Source organism: Manacus candei, unplaced genomic scaffold (genome assembly GCF_025592945.1).
Source record: "Manacus candei isolate 608988 ecotype Guabito, Panama unplaced genomic scaffold, ASM2559294v1 h1tg000159l, whole genome shotgun sequence".
In the NCBI taxonomy this organism is placed as follows: Eukaryota; Metazoa; Chordata; class Aves; order Passeriformes; family Pipridae; genus Manacus; species Manacus candei.
The window spans coordinates 1,033,850-1,052,212 of record NW_026138207.1 but is presented as its reverse complement, the minus strand read 5'-3'; the positions used below and the strand labels follow the sequence as shown (position 1 = coordinate 1,052,212).

General features: G+C 39.1%; 1 protein-coding gene across 4 annotated transcripts in view; it reads right to left on the bottom strand.

Annotated features, from left to right (window-relative positions):
• The window catches only part of MYO16 (myosin XVI), a 355,407-nt gene that overhangs the window by 28,129 nt on the left and 308,915 nt on the right, over nucleotides 1–18,363 (bottom strand). For all 4 annotated transcript variants that reach the window (XM_051772798.1, XM_051772799.1, XM_051772797.1 and 1 more), the window contains exon 33: nucleotides 402–560. In XM_051772798.1, coding sequence (XP_051628758.1) covers nucleotides 402–560 — 159 coding nt within the window. The remainder of the gene's footprint in view (nucleotides 1–401; nucleotides 561–18,363) is intronic.

Here is an 18,363-nt window from a genome sequence, read left to right as displayed (position 1 = left end):
CACTACTCTTGCACCATTTTGTATTGCAATGATAAACAATTTATCATTCACTAGTAAGGCACCTATAACAAAGGGAGATCCTGATTTTCCATTTTCTATCCCATTTATATTGATTATAGGATCAGAATCTTAAATCTAAGTCCTCCATGCCTTAGGCTGCTTATAGACTTGGAGCTGAACTAATTACAAATTCCTCAACACAAGCTGTTTTACTTTCTTCACATTCAGCTTGTATTGGAGAGGGGCTTATCAGTTCACACATACCAAGTTAAGCCAGTTTCAGAAACACAGATATTTCACAACTCAGAAGATTCCAGCCTGAGTATATCTTAAAAAGCTCATTCAAGCAAACATTTCAGCAATTTTATGTTAGAAGAGCTTTGGGATTAGAAACTGCTTACCATTTGATACTGAATTTCCATTTTCAGCAGTCACCAAACTGGACAGTGGATTAGATGACTGGGTTCCATGGTTATTTGCATTTTTATCCTGCGTTTCTGATCCAGTATCTGATGTATTTGGATCTTCTCTGCTTCTCAAGTTCAGATTAGTTTCAGCACCTGATACAAACAGAGAAAATGCTTGTCAGCCTCCTGTTAACTAGTGGCTTTCACATGTAAGCAGAAAAAAATCAAATTAATTTAATTAAGCACTAAATTCACAAGTCCAGTGATGATTGTGGAAGGTTTAAGTCAGTGATTTTTGCAGGGTGTTTTTTTTGTTCTGTTTCGTTTTGTTATGTTTTTTTTGCTAGTGTTCCATTTGTAGCCTTTTAGAGCTTATGGAAGTGAATATCATTACAAAATTTCATTTATATTCTTTCTTTCCACATAAATATTAGTGGATAAAACTCAGCAAGTGTTTGTATTGTCTCTATTTTAGATTCTACTATATTATATGCACAGGAGTTTACATACAACTGTCATCACTGCAACACCTTTCATCATTGCATTAGGTGATATGAGCAACAGATATAACATGGGGTTATTTTTTTCTTTTATCTCCTCCCACATGAAATAAAATGGCTTTTGAGATGAAACCATACGTAGCAATATTCCTCCCAGCACAGCCTCCCCATGGCCATTTTTTACCCAGCCTCAGGGCTTCCCAGCCATCAGTTGTCATTTTCTATAAAGTTACAGGTTTTCATGTCAGAGCCTTTTAGTTAAATTTCTTCAAGACATCAGAGGAGGTCTGATCCTATAGGAATTCCTAAGCTTTGTATGATGCACACGCATTTGTTCAAAGAAAAGGACAAAACAAAACCTTTTTCTTCTTCCCCCTCTGACTGATTGCACATCCCCACAAAGCAGAACAGCTCACAGCAAAGTGCCTGGAGCTGGCTCTGAGGTTGCCTGGCTTTGTCAGCCCAGTGCACCACAAGAAACAGGGCTCTGCCACAGGCTATGCCTGAGTGGTGCTTGGTGCTGAACTCCCCACTGGAGTTCAGGGGCCTAAAACAGGTTCAGAGCCGGAAGGCAAGACTGTGAAGGGATGGAGATAGCAAGAGGAACCCCTCACTGCAGTACTCGTATCCCTGGCTATTTTTTTTTTTTGTATGGAACATATATGCATATTCTTTCCTTGTGATAGTCAGGTTTGATTCATGGAAGACAAAGCTGAATTCAATGCTCTGTTTCAGTTTTCCAAACTCTTTCCATCCCCTCTGAGAGCTGGCCTTAGGTGTTGGGCTGACGTATTATGGCTGACCTGGGTGCAGAGGTCCTCCCGTAACACTCTAAAATGGAAGTTTCTCTTCTATGACAGCTCTCAAAGAGTTATTCCTTGATTTTAGTTGTGTTTATTTAAGCTTTGTCATAATGACAGCAGGAACCAGTGGAGGTCAAAAGATTACCTATTAAAACCAACATTATAGCATTCATTCATACTTCAAATAACATCCTCAGCTCTCCCAAAGATATGATATATTCTTATAAATCTTGAGCACATGAACATTTTTCAAGGGGAAGGAAAAACATTTTTTCACCAGGTAATGGATACTTTACCTGCAGATTTTTCCAAGCCAAAGTTGTGCAGTTAATTTTTCATTTTTATGCCTGAACTGAAAAAAAATCCACCTCATTTACAAAGTACCAACATTTAAAAAATTAATTAATGAAATGAAAACTATAAATTCATCCTGGTTAACTCAATATGTTTCACTTCTTTCAAAAGGGCTTTCTTATTTTGGTTTAGATTTCAGTTATCTAACTCTAATGCTTCTTAAGATTTCCTTGTCTAACAAAAAAACTGTCTTAAAAAGTCAAAAAGCTAATTTTCAAGCTGTTAGAATAAACATTTCAATGTTTGGTTGTTTTGGGTGTTTTGTTTTTTTTTTTCCTCCCTTTCTTGCCCTCATTCCCTGATCATTATTTTTTGCCAGATCTGATTGGATTGTTTCAGTGGCACTGTTTCATAAAATGCATCTTTAGGCAAATGTGCTATGCATTTAAAAAATTAGGCCAGCTCTACCCACAGTAATTGACTTGGGAGAGGAGGCAGAGACCAGAGTCTGAGCTGGAAAATGCATACAGTACAATTATAAGAGCATGCCTGATTTAGTTTTTTTACAAGCAAGTTGACTGCAAAACACATCTTTGCAGCTCATTTTAAATTTGTCTGAAAAGGAAATGTCACTTCTAGATGTTAATAGTCAGTGCACTTGCCTATAGATCATAATCCACCTACATAGTTATTGTGCCACCTTTTACATAAAGAATCTCGGGGGAAGTGGCTGGGATCCTTATTTTTCTTGATATCCAAAAGATTTATTGATTTACCTGACATCTGCAATTCATTTGCGAATGAGCAAGTAGAAGGACTTTTTCCTGCATTTCTGTTTGTAGAAGCCTTTTGTTTCATAGGTACATTGATACCTTTTTGTGGCATTCATGGAGCACTCTTGGAAAAAAAAATAGTTATCTTTTCTCCTTTGTATCTCTAGGAAGAAATACCAAAAAATATCGTGGATAGATACTACTGAGCTAAAATATCATCCTAAACTGGCAGAAATAAGTAGTGGACATATATGCAGCGTATCTTTTGGGACAGTTATCTAGACAGAAATCTGTTATCCCATGTGCTCTACAGTCATTGTAAGAAATGCACACCTCTAGTTTCTAAACAGAAAACTGTATAGAGAAAATATATTTCATAGTGCCTTATTTAACTGGTCTTAGGGGTGAAAAAAAACCCCTATACTTTATTTCAAAATATCTGTATTATATAAAGGTACTTGAACTAATTTCCTATATATAGGCAACTTCAGCTCCTTTTTGGAGCAGATTAATGTGAGTCTACAGAAAAAGTGTAACTGTGTATGTTGGCAAGCTTCTAACAGACTACTGGAGAAGCCAGAGTGTAATCCTAGCAAAAAAGTACTGTTCATTTATTTTGGACTTTGTGTAAAATGGGTGACTTTCTGAAGAGAATCTTTTCTATAAATAGGATAATAAGAGGATGCTTTAGTCAGATGTAAGCAGTGTACTGTCCCAGTGACGCAAAACTTAACCTAAGATCACTGTGAAATTCAGAGGAAGGGACCTCAGGAGGTCCCTTGTGCACCTCTACTCCAAGCAGGGCCAGCTGTGAGGTCAGACCAGGTTGCTCAGAGCTTTGCCCAGCCAGGTCTTGTAATTCCCAGGATGGAGACTGCCCAACCTCCTTGTGCAGCCTCTCTGTCTGCCTGCCCCTGCCCTGCCTGTCCTCATGGGAAAGGTTTCAGCACCCAGAGTGAACCTCTCTCATTTCAGTTCCTGCCTGCTGTACCTTGCTGCCCTGCCATGCACGGCTGTGAAGGGCCTGGCTGCCTCCTCTCCATCCCCTCCCCAGTCTGTGCTTACAGAACCACACTTCAGCCCTGAGCATTTACTGTGTCCAGTTCTGGGCTCCCCAGTACAAAAGAGACAAGGAGCTACTGGAGAGGGTTCAGTGGAGGTCACAGCCCTGGGTGCTACTGGCTGTCTCTGACACTAAGTCTCACTGATGGCTCCTGCCCAGCTCCCAGGGCCCCCAGCACCCTTTTCCCAGGGCTGCTCCTCAGACAGCCTGATCCCAGCCTATGTCATTGTAAGAGGTAATACCTTCCCAGTTGCAGTACTTTGCATTTGCTTTTTCATTAGACATGCCAGAAGGCCCTGACTTGATCTTCAGCGTAGGGGTATCCCTCTCTGTCCTGCCTCCTCACTATCCAAAATATCTGTGAGCATAACAAAGGTGTTTCCTGACTTCTTATCATAATATTTCTATTTAAAATTCCTACTGATTCCTATTTTATCTGTCAAGTATTGGTCTGAAATGCAGACCATTTTTTTTACCCTCATGTTTTCTTAGTAACCTAACATAAGAAATTTGGACTTTTCTCCACATTAATGTCAACTTGCCCTTGCTGCCATGAAATCCTGCAGATATGCATATATGCACTGCTCTCTTATCCCTTATTGACTTTCTGAAACTATCAGAAATACTTTAGAAGACAGGAAAAATGCACAATGGTTACTATGGTCGAACATTTTCACCAACATGCTGAATGTTAGATTTTGTTCAGACTTGTGATCTGCTGTTCTTAATAGATGGATGGATTACTTATCAGATTTCAATATTTATTTTTTTTAAAGTAACAGCATCTCTAACAGTTTCCAGCTAGTATTTGATGTTATTTGAAGAGACATCCATACCTCCTTGCGAGAGACTAGCTACAGACAGGTATCAGCTGTAAGAGCATGGTGGGAGTTCATGATTATAAAAGGAATACAACCTTTAAGTGAAAACCTAAAGATTCTGAAAAGTGAACAGCATTTGGACTATTATTTCAGTAAACTGACTTTGCCGAAAAGATATCTCTGACTCAGACAAGTTCTACTCTGACTAATCTTGCAGTTAATGACTATGTATAGACTACAAGGATGTATGGATATTTGGATGGAAGGCATCATTTGCCCCTCAGCTATGCTGTAGCATAGTTATTAGCTGGAAGCAATCATATGTACAGCGCTTTTAATCAGAGTATAACAAATCAAAGTGTAACAGTTATTTCCTTACAAGCAAGCTCCATATTCCAACAAATACATAATTAATTACATCAACATTACTTGAAAAGTGTAATAGGAACAGTATGCAAAAGAGGCAGCTCATGAAATCCACATTTGCTTGTTATCCTTAACGTTCTTGGAAGAGACCAAGTTTAAAACTCATGACAAGGTCATAAGGCACCATATGGACAGGTTTTCACTTATTTTGTAAAAAAGAATTTAGAATATGGCAATTATGGAAATTAATGTATTTGCTTCCCCCCCTTTTTGAGTCATTATATCACTTTTAAAAGAAATCAATACACAGAAAGTCTGCCATAGAACTTTTTGTCAAAAGAATAACTTAAACTCTTTTAATTGAGCCATGACTTTCAAATACCCGATTATAAAGCTCTTTTTTTCCCTCAAACATAAAATGTATGATCCCAAACATCATAGTTATTTCATAAATAGCATTTAGGCTGAATTAATGCTTTATCACCAAATTAGAAAATGAGCCAGTACAGGCTCTATTCAGATGACAGATTAAATCGCAATACTGAAATATTTTGAGAAGCTATTAGTTTTCTACAGAAATTATACATTTAGCCTATTTAACAAAGTCTAAAGCAAAGTATAAATCAATGATTGCTATCAGCATTTAGGTGGAATCATGACAGACTGTTTGTGCAGCAAGACATGAAAAACTAGTATGCTTTAAAGGCCCAGCAGTAACTCACCCGGTTGGGTTGTATTTTTCTTTTCTGTCAAAGTCCTTGCTTTGGTCTCCTTTCTTTAAATGGAGATATACTTATAATGTATTTCTGTCCCCATGTTTTTTTCCAAATACTTCTTATAACATTTAGAGTTCATTTACAATCTGACTGAAAAGTCATCATTAACAACAGAAAGCCTCCACTGCTTTCAGCAGGTTTTGGATCACATTCATGCTTACCTTGGGTGCTTTGTGCAGCACGGCCAAAGCACCAAGGGACTCCTATAGGGTAAATATAGAGGGACTCTTGCTTTGTCTAATCTGGTTATTCAAACGTGATCATAACTGTTCTCTGGCCCTGAGGCATATGGTAAGGGACCCATATCTGTGCTATTACAGTTTCTTGCCCTCCACAGCAGAGAGGTTGCATCCAAATCATCTACTGTGAATAGTCCCTGGCCTGTGTCGTTTCCTGAACCATGTCCAGATCTTCCTGGAAGGGAGCCAGCCTGCCAGGTCCCAAACGATGCCAGGGACTGCTCTAGCACTTTGAATGTGCAAAGGATTGAGCTGCCATACCAAGGATATTTCATGGCACTGGTTCATTTAACGAAACAGATATAGCCCTTCATCTTGACAGCTAGTTACCACAATCAGAAATCAGTGGTCAATATTAATCCATCTCAGAAAAAAAAAGAAAACTGTGGAACAAAAACTGCCTCAGATCAGATGGGACTAGTGGAGCACTACACAGTTCTCCTGAAGCCACATTTGAAGGCTTCATCCTGACTGTATAGGGAGAGCAAGTTCTCCCTAGTTTTGCTCTGGTATAAATGGAAGTAATACACTCCTCTTGATCTGACTTGACATGACCATTCTTTCAAGGCACACATTTATTTTCTTTAATTAAACAGACACCTAAGGACGAGCTCTTAGCTGAGGAAATTCAGTGTCACAATCTAGGCAGGATGTATCTCAGTTCTAAATTTGAAACAACCTCAGTATAACATCAAACATTATTTTGTTGTTCATAGAAAACATGGTTTTCTGTAATCAATAATCAATACACAAGTTTAGGTATCAAGATCCACAGCTACTCACACTGTATCAGCAACTTAAAAAAAGGAAGCCACATAAATTATGGCAGATAAATTAATGCAGTACAGGAGGAGAAGCTTTTTGTATCTGGACTACCATGAAATCTAAAAGCTAAATAGCTCAATTTCCTTGAAACTTATGACTAGCATACAGCAAAATGGGAATTTCAAATCAAGCAGTTTATTATTATACACGTGAATAAGAGAGTACTGATGGATCCTATTAACCAGCATATAAAAGACAAGATGCTGCAGACAGAATGGATTTCTGATCTGCGCTCTCATTCTTTCTTGGGAAAGTCAGGAATATACTGAATCCTCGTGGCTGACCCTAGATATTTGTTACATTTACAGTGGCAAGTGGACATTGTGAAGTGAGGGGGGAAAAATATGGCAGAAATTTTGCAGATATTTTTTGAAGAAGGAAGGGGAGAGGAGTTTAAATGAGAATGGGTCGTTTTATTTTGGCTCTAGTGTTCACTGTTTTGTTGCACCTTGACAATTATACTTGGTGTTTCCTGTTTTGCTCTTAGTGCTGAGACATCCCTTTTCTGTGGCATTTGCTAGCTACCCTCAGCACATGTTGTCTTGGGTGCCCTTTCACTGGAAAATGCATATTGCTTCAGAGTGGTTCAGTTTACTCACATGAAGTCACACCATGACCTCCTGTAGCATGACTGTTTACTTTGTCTACTGAGAGCTGGAGGCAAACAGATGCATCTTATTTGCTGAAAGAAATGGAGCAGGCTGAAAACTGTCAAGACAGGATTCCCCCAGTCTATTAGTGCTGCTGCCTGTCTCACCCTCTTAGTCCTGCTGCTGGCTGCCACTGCCATCAGAGGCAGTAATTATTCATTGATTTATTTCACCTCACGAAGCTCACCCTTACAGCAGCAATTGTCTAGGACTTCCCCCCTGCAGTGATGCTCCTAGGATAGTAGCAATGAATTTGCAGTGTCACTTCCTGCACCCTATCTCTCTGAGCTGTGTAAGTGGAGCCATCAGATGATGCTATGAGCCACTCCAGAAGCCGCATTCTTCAGTGCAGCAGGCAAACACAAAATGCTCTGGGAAGCTGCATTCATGGAACCTCTGTGTGAACACTGGAAAGCAAAGAGAGGAGACATGGGCCACGACAAAACTCACTTTGCTGGAGGGAATGAGCTCCTCCGAAGAATATTGTGTTAGTGTGACACCGACCAGCCAGAGTTCAGAAGATGTGGATGGTAGTGAGAAGGAAGTTGCTGAAGTAGCTGCAGGAACTCTAAGTCTGGTTCAGACCTTAAGAGCCATCAGTTCAATTACTATTTTGTAAACACAGATCGGAAAGCATACACCTAGAACAGGAAGGTTTCTTCCTTCTTCTCTGACAGACTTGTGCTGGTGGGAAGATAGTGCTCTTATTTTACATTTATTTCAGTGACAATCATTACAACCTACAGATCTTTCCCCCCTTCCTAGAAGTAATGTTAGGGACATCCCTGGACCAGGTAAACTTTCAGAGTTGGTGGGGGAGACAGATAACATAAGTGCCTTCTTTCCCTTTCTGGAGGACTCTGAATTGTTGAACTAGGTTTGTTTGCAACATGAGACTAGGAATACTGCTCTGAAGTGGAGAAAACACCCTTGTCAAACACTAGTAAAGGATGAAGAATATCTGGACAGGCTGCCACCTCTCTTGCCTGATAGTATCTGAGCAAGACCTTGGAACACCATTTTAGTGCAGTGAGGTAGACTCCAGCTAGTGTACATATTTCAAGGACTGGGGATTTAATTCATCTCATCTTCTCTAGGAACTGGTCTCTGCAGGCCTTTCTGAGGTCCATAACTAACCACACACGGTAGGTAGGAGGGCAGCACTGCTTGGGACAACTTCCTGCCTTAGAAAAAGCATTTCTTCCCATGTCCACCACCTTTTCAAGTCTAATATGGAAAAAAAAAGTAGCTGATTTCACTCTGTAATAGTTTTATTTACTGTTAGGTGTGTTGATTGGCCAACCAAAGAGTCTACTTGTTCTGTTTTTGTGTTTAAAAAGCTGCTGGTGTGCTGGAAAAGGAGGAGGCAATTTGCTGAGAAACACAGCTTCCCTTTTTTCAAACTGTTTTCATCTAAGTCATGTGGATGCAGCAGTTGTTCTTGAAGGCAGACATTAAAGTTTGTTTACGTTTCTGTGTGGTATCTCGGTAACAGAACAGCGATTACTGCTGGGCTTTAGTTGGAAGGAATTATGTGATGAGACACTGTCTCAACCTCCCTCCCCCTCAGATAAAGTTGCAAATACTGTAAAAATAAACAAACAAAAATCTCCAAAGAAACAAACAGATACAGATTTGCTACTGCCAACAACATCACATCAGTTCTATTTACTTTTCCCACAGAATGCTCCTACAGAGATTTTTCAGGATCCCTCTCATACCAGCTCTGGTACTGACTGCAATGCAGAAGTCTTAGCATAGGTGACTGCGTTGGGTAGAAGAATTATTTGAGTAGATCCTAAGAGACAATCCAAGGAATATTTTTGGTTCACCTGTACTGTAAACCTGCCCACCAAACAGGGACAGCTATTGTAGGAAACCTCTCAGACAACAATCCCATTTGCTTTCAAAGTGAGTTTCTAAAACAAAAATTGAATTTAGATATATCATTAACTTGTTTGTAAGTTCATTTTGAAGGGATAGAGTGATGGTTAATGACACCTTAGTTAACCTCAAAGCAAGAACGTATGACTATCATGGATGCAGTGTGATAAGCATCCATACTGTGGACAAATATAGCCAATTTGTGGCTAAAAAGTGTCCCTAAATGCTACTAGTATGTCAGCATCATACTGCAACCTGCCCTTAAGGAAAGAGCTAAGAGAAATAATGAAATGTAGAACTTCAAGTCTATTTTGTTTTTTGTTTTAAAAAATTCACCTCAAAGAGTATAAAATTAGTTTTCATGTTTTTCATTTTAAAATAGAGTGAAAACTCAAGTCAAAAAAGCACTGAACTTGAAGGTTTCTGTATTTTCCCACTCACTTCTGGGGCCAAGAAGAAGACAGATGCCCCAAACTGCTACTGCTTCCAGTGCTCCACTTCCAAACATTCTGCTACCGTCTCACAGCAGAGTGCAGCAGTGTGGAGAGAGCATGAGAGTCAGGGCACCCCCATGTTTATGACCAAGTCTATTTCCCAGTCTCTTACCAACTGTCTTCTCTCGCTTCTCCATCCAGCCCCATAAAATGTCAATGCTGGAACTAGAACATAATCCACACATGCAGGCCTATAGAATTTCATAGTTTCATGGTGAACTCCATGACTTCTACCAATAACTTTGGGTTATCACTTCGGGGCTGAAATTTGCATAGCCATTGTCTTGGACACCTGAGCCAGTGAGTTTAGAAGTAGTTTGGCTTGTTTGTAAGACAGCTTTCTCCTACTAGCTATGATGATAATGATGATGATGATGAGGAGGAGGAGGAGGACAGCTTTCCTTGTTGTGCAGAGATACCCTTAAACGACAACTTGACCAGTGTTGAAATTTCCGCTCTTGAACTTATTTAGGTCCAAAAAAAAAGTCAACACATTAAGTTGTTGACATTTTCAGTATGAAACATTTTACTATGTTTGAGGCAGACCATTTCAATACTTTACAAAAATTTGTGAAAGCCTGGACATAAAAGAATATTTATTTCTGCACACTATTTTAGAATGCTTGATTTTCATTTCAGGGCAAAACAAATATAAATGTCATAATCTTGACATTTTCTGTGACATGGAATTATTGTTCTATACAGAGGTTCTATGCAAAAAAAGATTTAATGCTGAGACGGATGTAAATAAGTTAAAAGCATCTGAAGAGACTTCTCACTCAAGTTGAGAATTCAACTAGAGACCTCCACTAACATGCGTGGCTATATTTCATTCTCCACTATGTTCCAAATGCCTGTAGTCCTGTAAAATGAAATGACATGACATTTACTGACAAATACCCACCTTCTTGTTTGGTATCAAGAATGTAAGGGTGGTACAATTCAATTTCCATCTCTCAGATATGGCCAATTTCTCACAATTGGTTTACGATTAGTGATGTAGTGGCTCCTAAACAAAGCCCTTTGTGGGTTTGCATCTTGAATCACAAATAAAAAATCCTGAAGACTTTTTACTATTTAGAGAAGCTGACAACACTGTCAGTAATGAGACAGCTTCCCGAACCATTGCTGAATTTGGAACCATGATATTGCATCAGATGTTGAAGAAAATACATTGCTATGAAAATACTAATCCTGTAAATGTCTACCTGAATGATCAAAGTCATTATTAAAAGTGGGATATTATTAAAATCTATAGGTTTGAAATGCACTAAGCTGAACCAGTATGGTGTGGTTATTGTGTTCAAAGATCAGACAGGATGAAGGGAACACAAAGTAAATCCAACTCAATGGAAACAATACAAAACAGAGTCAGCAATTTAAAAGAAATTCCTGCAGTTCTCAGAAATGGACCATGTAAAAGGAACAGAAAAGTCAGTGCAATTATTTCTCCTCAGCTTTCCTCCTGTTCAGCAGTGACAAGGTATGAACATGAGAGAGCCTGCACTGGGTTAGACCAAGGAACTGCCTACTTCAATATCCTTTTCCAAAAGCTGTAGATAGTTACAGTATAAGGTCAATGGAAATCAAAAATGCAGTGATATTTCCTCTGCAATTCTGGGGCTTCACAGTCTCCTTCAACCTCTATTTCTATGGATATAAGTTTTAGAAATTGTATGGAGGACTGCTAAGGATTTGATTTTATTTTCAATACAAGCACTTAAAATGCAAAATAATATAAAGTTTTATGACAATACCTATCCTTTTTTGACCTAAAAATTAGACTTGTTTTGTTCTTCTAATAATCTTCAGGTTATAATTGTTTATGGTAATCACACACAAAGTCTTTTTCCCATGTCAGAACAGAAAAACAAAGCAAATTCCACATTACATGATTTTAGTCTGTAAGAGCAAACAGTGAAATCGCCCAGGAAGAGAAATGCTACAGTGAAAAAAAAAAGTCATATTAGAAAACCAAAACACTCTTCAGCAGTTAAATATACTAGTTTTCAGATATTCGGAAATGGAAAATTATTCTTGGTACATTGTGTTTATCCTGAAACAACAGATCTTTTCTGTGATACATTATCCAGATAATAGCAGACTTATAGCTGAGGAGAAGACTGCAGATTAAGGTGATATCTTTCAGGCTGTACAAAAGTTCATAAATATTCTGAAAATAGGAATGAAGTATACTTTCTCTAGACTCTTCTAACCTCTTTTTCTGCTGCAATAATGGAAACCACAATTATTTCCTGTGAAAAATCACCCAGCATGGGCTGGATGGCAACTATATTGCCAGTAGTTCTGTCTCCTCCTTTGTAATTTTCTGCATAGGGTATCTATGGTTAGCCAAGAATGGGCCTTTTTGTAATGACTTGCATTAAACTCTTACTAGCAGTGCTTTGGCTTCCTCCCACTTTTCTGTACCTACTGCAAGAGATTCAGATTGAGAGGTGCAAGTAGTAAATAGTGAATGTGTAAGTTTGCTGATGACACTAAACTGGGAGGAGCTTTTGACTCCCTCAGAGGCAGGGAGGTCCTGCAGAGAGGCCTCGATAAATCAGAGGACGGGGCAATCACCAACCGCAGGAGTTCAACAACGCAAAGTGCCAGATTCTGCACCTGGGATGGGGCAACCCTGGTTGTGTGTACACACTAAGGAATGAGAGGATGGAGAACAGGGCCACAGAAAGGGACCTGGTGGTTCTGATCAATGGCAAGTTGAATATGAGTCATACCCCTGTCCTGGGGGGTATCAGGCAAAGCATCACCATCCAGTCGAGGGAGAGGATTGTCCCATTCTGCTCTGCACTGGTGCAGCCTCACCTTGAATATTGTGGCAGTTTTGGGCACCACGATATAAGAAAGATATTAAGCTGCTAGAGAGTGTCCAAAGGAGGGCAATGATGATGGTGAAGGGCCTTGAGGGAAAGCCTTATAAGGAGTAGCTGAGGTCACTTGGTCTGTTTAGCCTAGAGAAGAGGAGACTGAGGGAACACCTCATCGCAGTCTACAGCATCCTCAAGAAGCAAAGCAGAGGGATTAAGTACTGATCTGTTCACTCTCATGACCAGTGACTGGACTCAAAGAAATGGCATTAAGCTGAATCAGGGAATGTTTAGATTAGATATCAGGAAAAAGTTTTTCATGCAGAGGGTGGTTTAGCACTGGAACATGCTCCCCAGATAGCAGTAAAACTGTCTGATTTTAAGCATTTGGACAACGCTTTCAGGCACATGGTGTGATTCTTGGGGTGTCCTGACCAGCGGCAGGAGTTGTACTCAATAATCCTGATGGGTGCCTTCCAACTAAGCATATTCTATGATTCTATGAATCAGAAGTTGATGACTCTCCTGTGTTTAGATATCTGATTTGAAAACTAGTCACAGAAAGTCACCCTGACTCCCTGCTAATTAAGGCAATTATATAAACAGATATTAATCTCTTTCTGAGAAGTGTTGTGAAGCTTAGCTGATTTAAGTCTTAACAATTTGAGAATTTTACTTGAAAGATGAAGTAGAAGTTCAATGCCTCATGCAATCATTCCTCCAGCATTCACAGGTAAAAGATAAAAGGTGAAAACACAGCTTTCTCTATTCTTCATTGTTTGTAAATTGTTAACTTTTCCACAAAGAAAGTAAAACTATTTCATTATACAATACGAATGATATGCATATATGATTATTATCTTTATTAATTTGCTTAAGATGAAAAGCTGAGTGGCTTAGAGGGTAAGGGACTGGGATTTCATCTCAGAAAACCAAGTAGGGATTTAATTTGCAATCCACTGTTGAAACATTAGCTACACAATACCTTGCTCTAATCTGCTGACAAAGGGATACCTGCCTTTGAAAGGACAGTACTTTCCACACATGCATATTAAATTTTGTTATTTTCAAAGTTTGAGCCAATCTCAATAGAGTATTTGACAAGCTTTACTCCCAACTAGGTATATCTAAATACCTGTATCATTTGTCAGTTGTAACTATCTTCCTGTGACTTCCAGTGCTTAAACTGGAAAATGTGGAATAAGACACTGATAGGTGAAGCTACCTGCCTTGGAAGTACCTTACTTAGGAAGCAAATAAAGAAGGGATTCATATAGTTAATGGATGCCAATGATACTGGGCAAACATTTGAATGGTACTGGCATTTTGTTAACAATCTCAAGTTTGCACGCCTTTGCTGTTGTTACCATAAAAGTTACCAAATGGTTTTGGAAAGGAATAGGTTACTGAAGACTGTATAGACTTGAATATACAGATCTACTTGTACTGAAACACTAATTCACAGAACTTGGTGACCTACATAAAGGAAAAGTCTTCGTAACTTTTCTCCTTATGCGCACAGATGTGAGGTTGCAAGCTTGCACATTTTCTTTTGCTCAGACACACAAGCTAAGTATCTGTGCCAATCTTTTCTCAACAAGCAGGAAGAAGAGAAAGCATTGTGTCTTTATCTCAATAGCCTGATAAGAAATTCACCCAGGTTAAGGTAAAATTATAGTTCCTTTGCTCCATTCTCTTTAGAATCTAGATGAATAGTCACTGTCAATCTGAGTATGGATGACTGGTTAGGATTTATTCTATCTTTTGCTCTGAAGTGGAAATGATTCCCCATTGTATGGAATAATTGAATATCAACTGTACCAATAAAGAGAAATAACATTATGACCTACCAAAATCCAAGTATCATTCATCCATGCTGCAAAACACAAATATTTAATATGAAATGCTTAAACATGTAATTGTCTTTTCCTTATATAAGGATTGTCTTATATGTTTGATAGTTAAAAAATATTTTTACATCCTGCTAAGAGTGTGGTTTTGTGATTAAGGGATTGAATTTGGTTTCATGAGGTCTACTTTCAAATCTCAGGTCCAGTCTAAAAATATTTGAGTAGGGGCTCTGCACATGACCATTCAGTTTCAATCTGTCTTGCTAACTTAATTTTCTAATTCTAGAAATTACAGAGAATAGAAGAAATTTGTGTGTGTGTATTATCACTTATCTGGATTCAAGTCTCATTTTGTAAAGAGTGAAAACAAACCCCTGTCTAACAATACGGCTGCAGTTTCAATGACAACTCTTTTCAACCTTGGAGAAATCACTTTATTCTGTAACGGTTCTCACCTGTAACAGTTCTGCTTATTTGAACTATAAACTCCACAGAGCAGAAAACTTCACTTATTACACATGAGGTATTTTGCATGAAATTGCATACTATATGATCCTGATCAGTGCTTGAACCAGCAGACAATACTGTTGCATAAAAAACTGGTCAGGCTAACCCACCAGGTAATGAAAGCTGTAGCCATTTGATTTTTTTGTTGTTGCCTTTGTGAAAGAAGAGTGTTCTCAGTTCAGTTCACAATAACTCTTCAGCCCATCAGAAAACCACAAATGTGTTCTACTGTAATTCTGGATGAGCTTTTCTCACAAAGGGGTCACAAGCCAAAAGGACATCAGTGTTCTCAGGTCCTGAAATTACTCCTCCAGGCAAGAGGGAGGCATGTTGGGGGATCTCTTTGTTTTGCACGTATATTGGTTGGAAGCTTCCATCTCCAAGGCTGATGATCCTACACTGAAACTTCCTGATTCCCACAAGTTACTCTCCATGACTTCAAAATGGCCCACAGTTTTACTTTCTGGTTTTAGTTAAGATTGTTGGTAGGTTATAAGTTATGGAAAAAAATGAAACTGCACATTATAGAGTGCTGCTCTAGGCCATGTCTTCAACTTTAATGAATTTCTATTAACTTTTTTTTTTACCATATCATCTCCGATAAATAAAATACTACAAATGACAGAAAGAAAGGGAGGAGTCCTCCAGGAATGTAATATGCACTGGGCAATAGGTGATAAAAAAATCAGAAAGTAACACGTGACATCTTCTAATTTTACATAACATGTAAAGAGTCAACTCGGATGACTGCCATCCTATTACTTTGAATGAAAGGTTAAATAATATTTTTCCAGCTGTTACCCTAGAAAATAGATAAAGACATAAAAAATGGCAAATTATAGAAACACACACACACCTGTATTTTAGTTACTTTCAATCCATACACTAATCATTGAACTATTCATATGTAACTGCACTTAGTATACAGTAGCTTCCTAACTCATAAAATATTGATTCAGGGTTTTTATTGTGTATCTTTCTTGAACTTTGATCTTTCATACTTAGTGCTGCCTTGATGAAATATTCAGAAGTACATTTTCCCTCTGAAAGGTAAATTTAAAGGGTTTTTACAGTAGCCCCTCTTAATGCACTAGCTTCAACTCACATGAGACCCAAGCTGAACTCTATCTTGGTCACATTTAGTTGATAATTGCATTTTCAAAAATCTTCCATCCCATAGCAACTTTTTTTTTTTAAGGTAAATTTACTTGTGTGGAGTAGGTTTACCACAATTCCTCACCAAATACATTAAAAGAGCCTTGAGAACATACATCCAAAGAACTGACTTTAATAGTTACTTCCCAGCAGATAAAAATATACAACCTATATAATAAAACAAGACTCCCAACTTACAAAAACAAAACAAAACCAACCACAAAACCAATGAAAAACCCTCAAAAAGCTTTCTACATATATATATAGGCAGTAAATGTCATTAAGTAATTTTGCCAAAGCAAGCAACATTACCGCAATAACTCCTTTACTAATTTCATGAATTTGCATACTTAGAATAACAAACAAAACATTCTCTTGAGGTTGAGAATTGATGAAGTCTCAGTTCATAGCTCATTCAACATACAGGATTGAATTCAGCATTCAGGAACAAGCAAGGTCCAGCTAAAGATTTTGCAAGGTCTGGAGTATTCACAAGGGTTCCGTCCACCATGGTTTCTCTGATAGCTCCACCTAGTCATTAACTTTCATGAAACCTATAAAAACTCAATTAATTTTGAGACCTTTATCTCCGTATTGTGTTTGGTTGAAAGCAGTTTTTGGCTGAAGGCTGTCAAGGTTCTTAGGGACAGAGAGGTAGGGTGTCACACAGACATATATACATGTAGAGCAAGAACAATCACCTGCTTCTATTTTATTATAGCTGCATAAATCAGGATATGATACTAAAATCACTGGAACAGTACATATTTAAGAAAATAGGCAATGAATAATATGAGAATCCATCCTGTTCTCTACTGTTTTGTTTCGTATTTCTAAAGTAGGACTTGGGCTTCCCCTCAGAAGGTGGCATATCAAGAGCCCAATGGAGGTACATCTACACCGATGCATGCAGCATGGGCAACAGGAGGAGCTGGAACACACTGTGCAGCTGGAAAACTATGATATAGTTGAAATCACAGAAATGTGGTGAGATGACTCAACAACTGCAGTGGATGAGCTATAAACTCTTCAGAAGAAGAGACAGGCAAGGAAGGAGAGGTGGTGGGGTAGCCCTGTATGTTACAGAGTGTTTTGACAGTCTAAAGCTTGATGATTGTGGTTAAAGGCTTGAGTGTTTATGCATAAAGAATCACAGATTAGGGTAGCAAGGCAGATATATCATGGTGGGAGTCTGTTATAGATTGCTCTACCAGGAAGAAGGGGCAGATAAAATATTCTAAAAGCAGCGGGGAAAAGACTCACTAGCCCTTGTTCTAAAGCAGGACTTTAATTTACCAGATGTCTGCTGGAAAGACAGTGTAGCAGAGAGGAAACAGTCTAGCAGGGTGCTGGAGTGTGTGGCAGAGAACTTCCTGACTAGTGAGTCAGGAGAACTGGTGAGTGACCTAAATAGGGAAGGTGCCCTGCTGGACCTGCTGTTCGTGAACAGAAAAGGACTAGTGGATGATGTGATGGTTGGAGGCCATTTTGGGCACAGGGATCACAAAATATAAGTTTTTGATTGTCAGAGAAGTCAGGAGAGCGGTCAGCAGAACTGCTACCTTGGAGTTTTGGAGGGCAGACTTCGGCCTCTTCAGGAAACTACTTGATGAGCTCCTTGTGAGGCAGTCCTGAAGGAGTCCAGGAAGGCTGGACATGTTTTAGGAAAGAAATCTTAAAAGCACAGGAGCAGGCCACCCCCATGTGCCAAAAGGGTGCCCTCCTGTAAGATGATGACAAGTTGGGTGGGAGTGTTATAGGACAGGAAGGCTCTGCAGAGGGATATGGATAGACTGGATCAATGGGTTGAGGCCAACAGTACAAAGTTCAAAAAGGACAAGTGTTGGGTCCTGTCCTTGGATCACAACAGCCCTATGCAGTGCTACAGTCTGAGGGCAGAGCAGCTGGAAAGCTGCCTAGCAGAAAAGGACCTGGGGATGCTGGTTGAACATGATCCAGCAGTGTGCTCAGGTGGCCAAAGAGGCCAGTGTCATCCTGGCTTGTACAAGAAACACAGGCCAGCAGGACCAGGGCAGTGATTGTGCCTCCATACTCCGCACTGGAGAGGCCACACCTCAAACCCTGTGTTCACTTTTGGGCCTCTCACTACAAGAAAGACATTGAT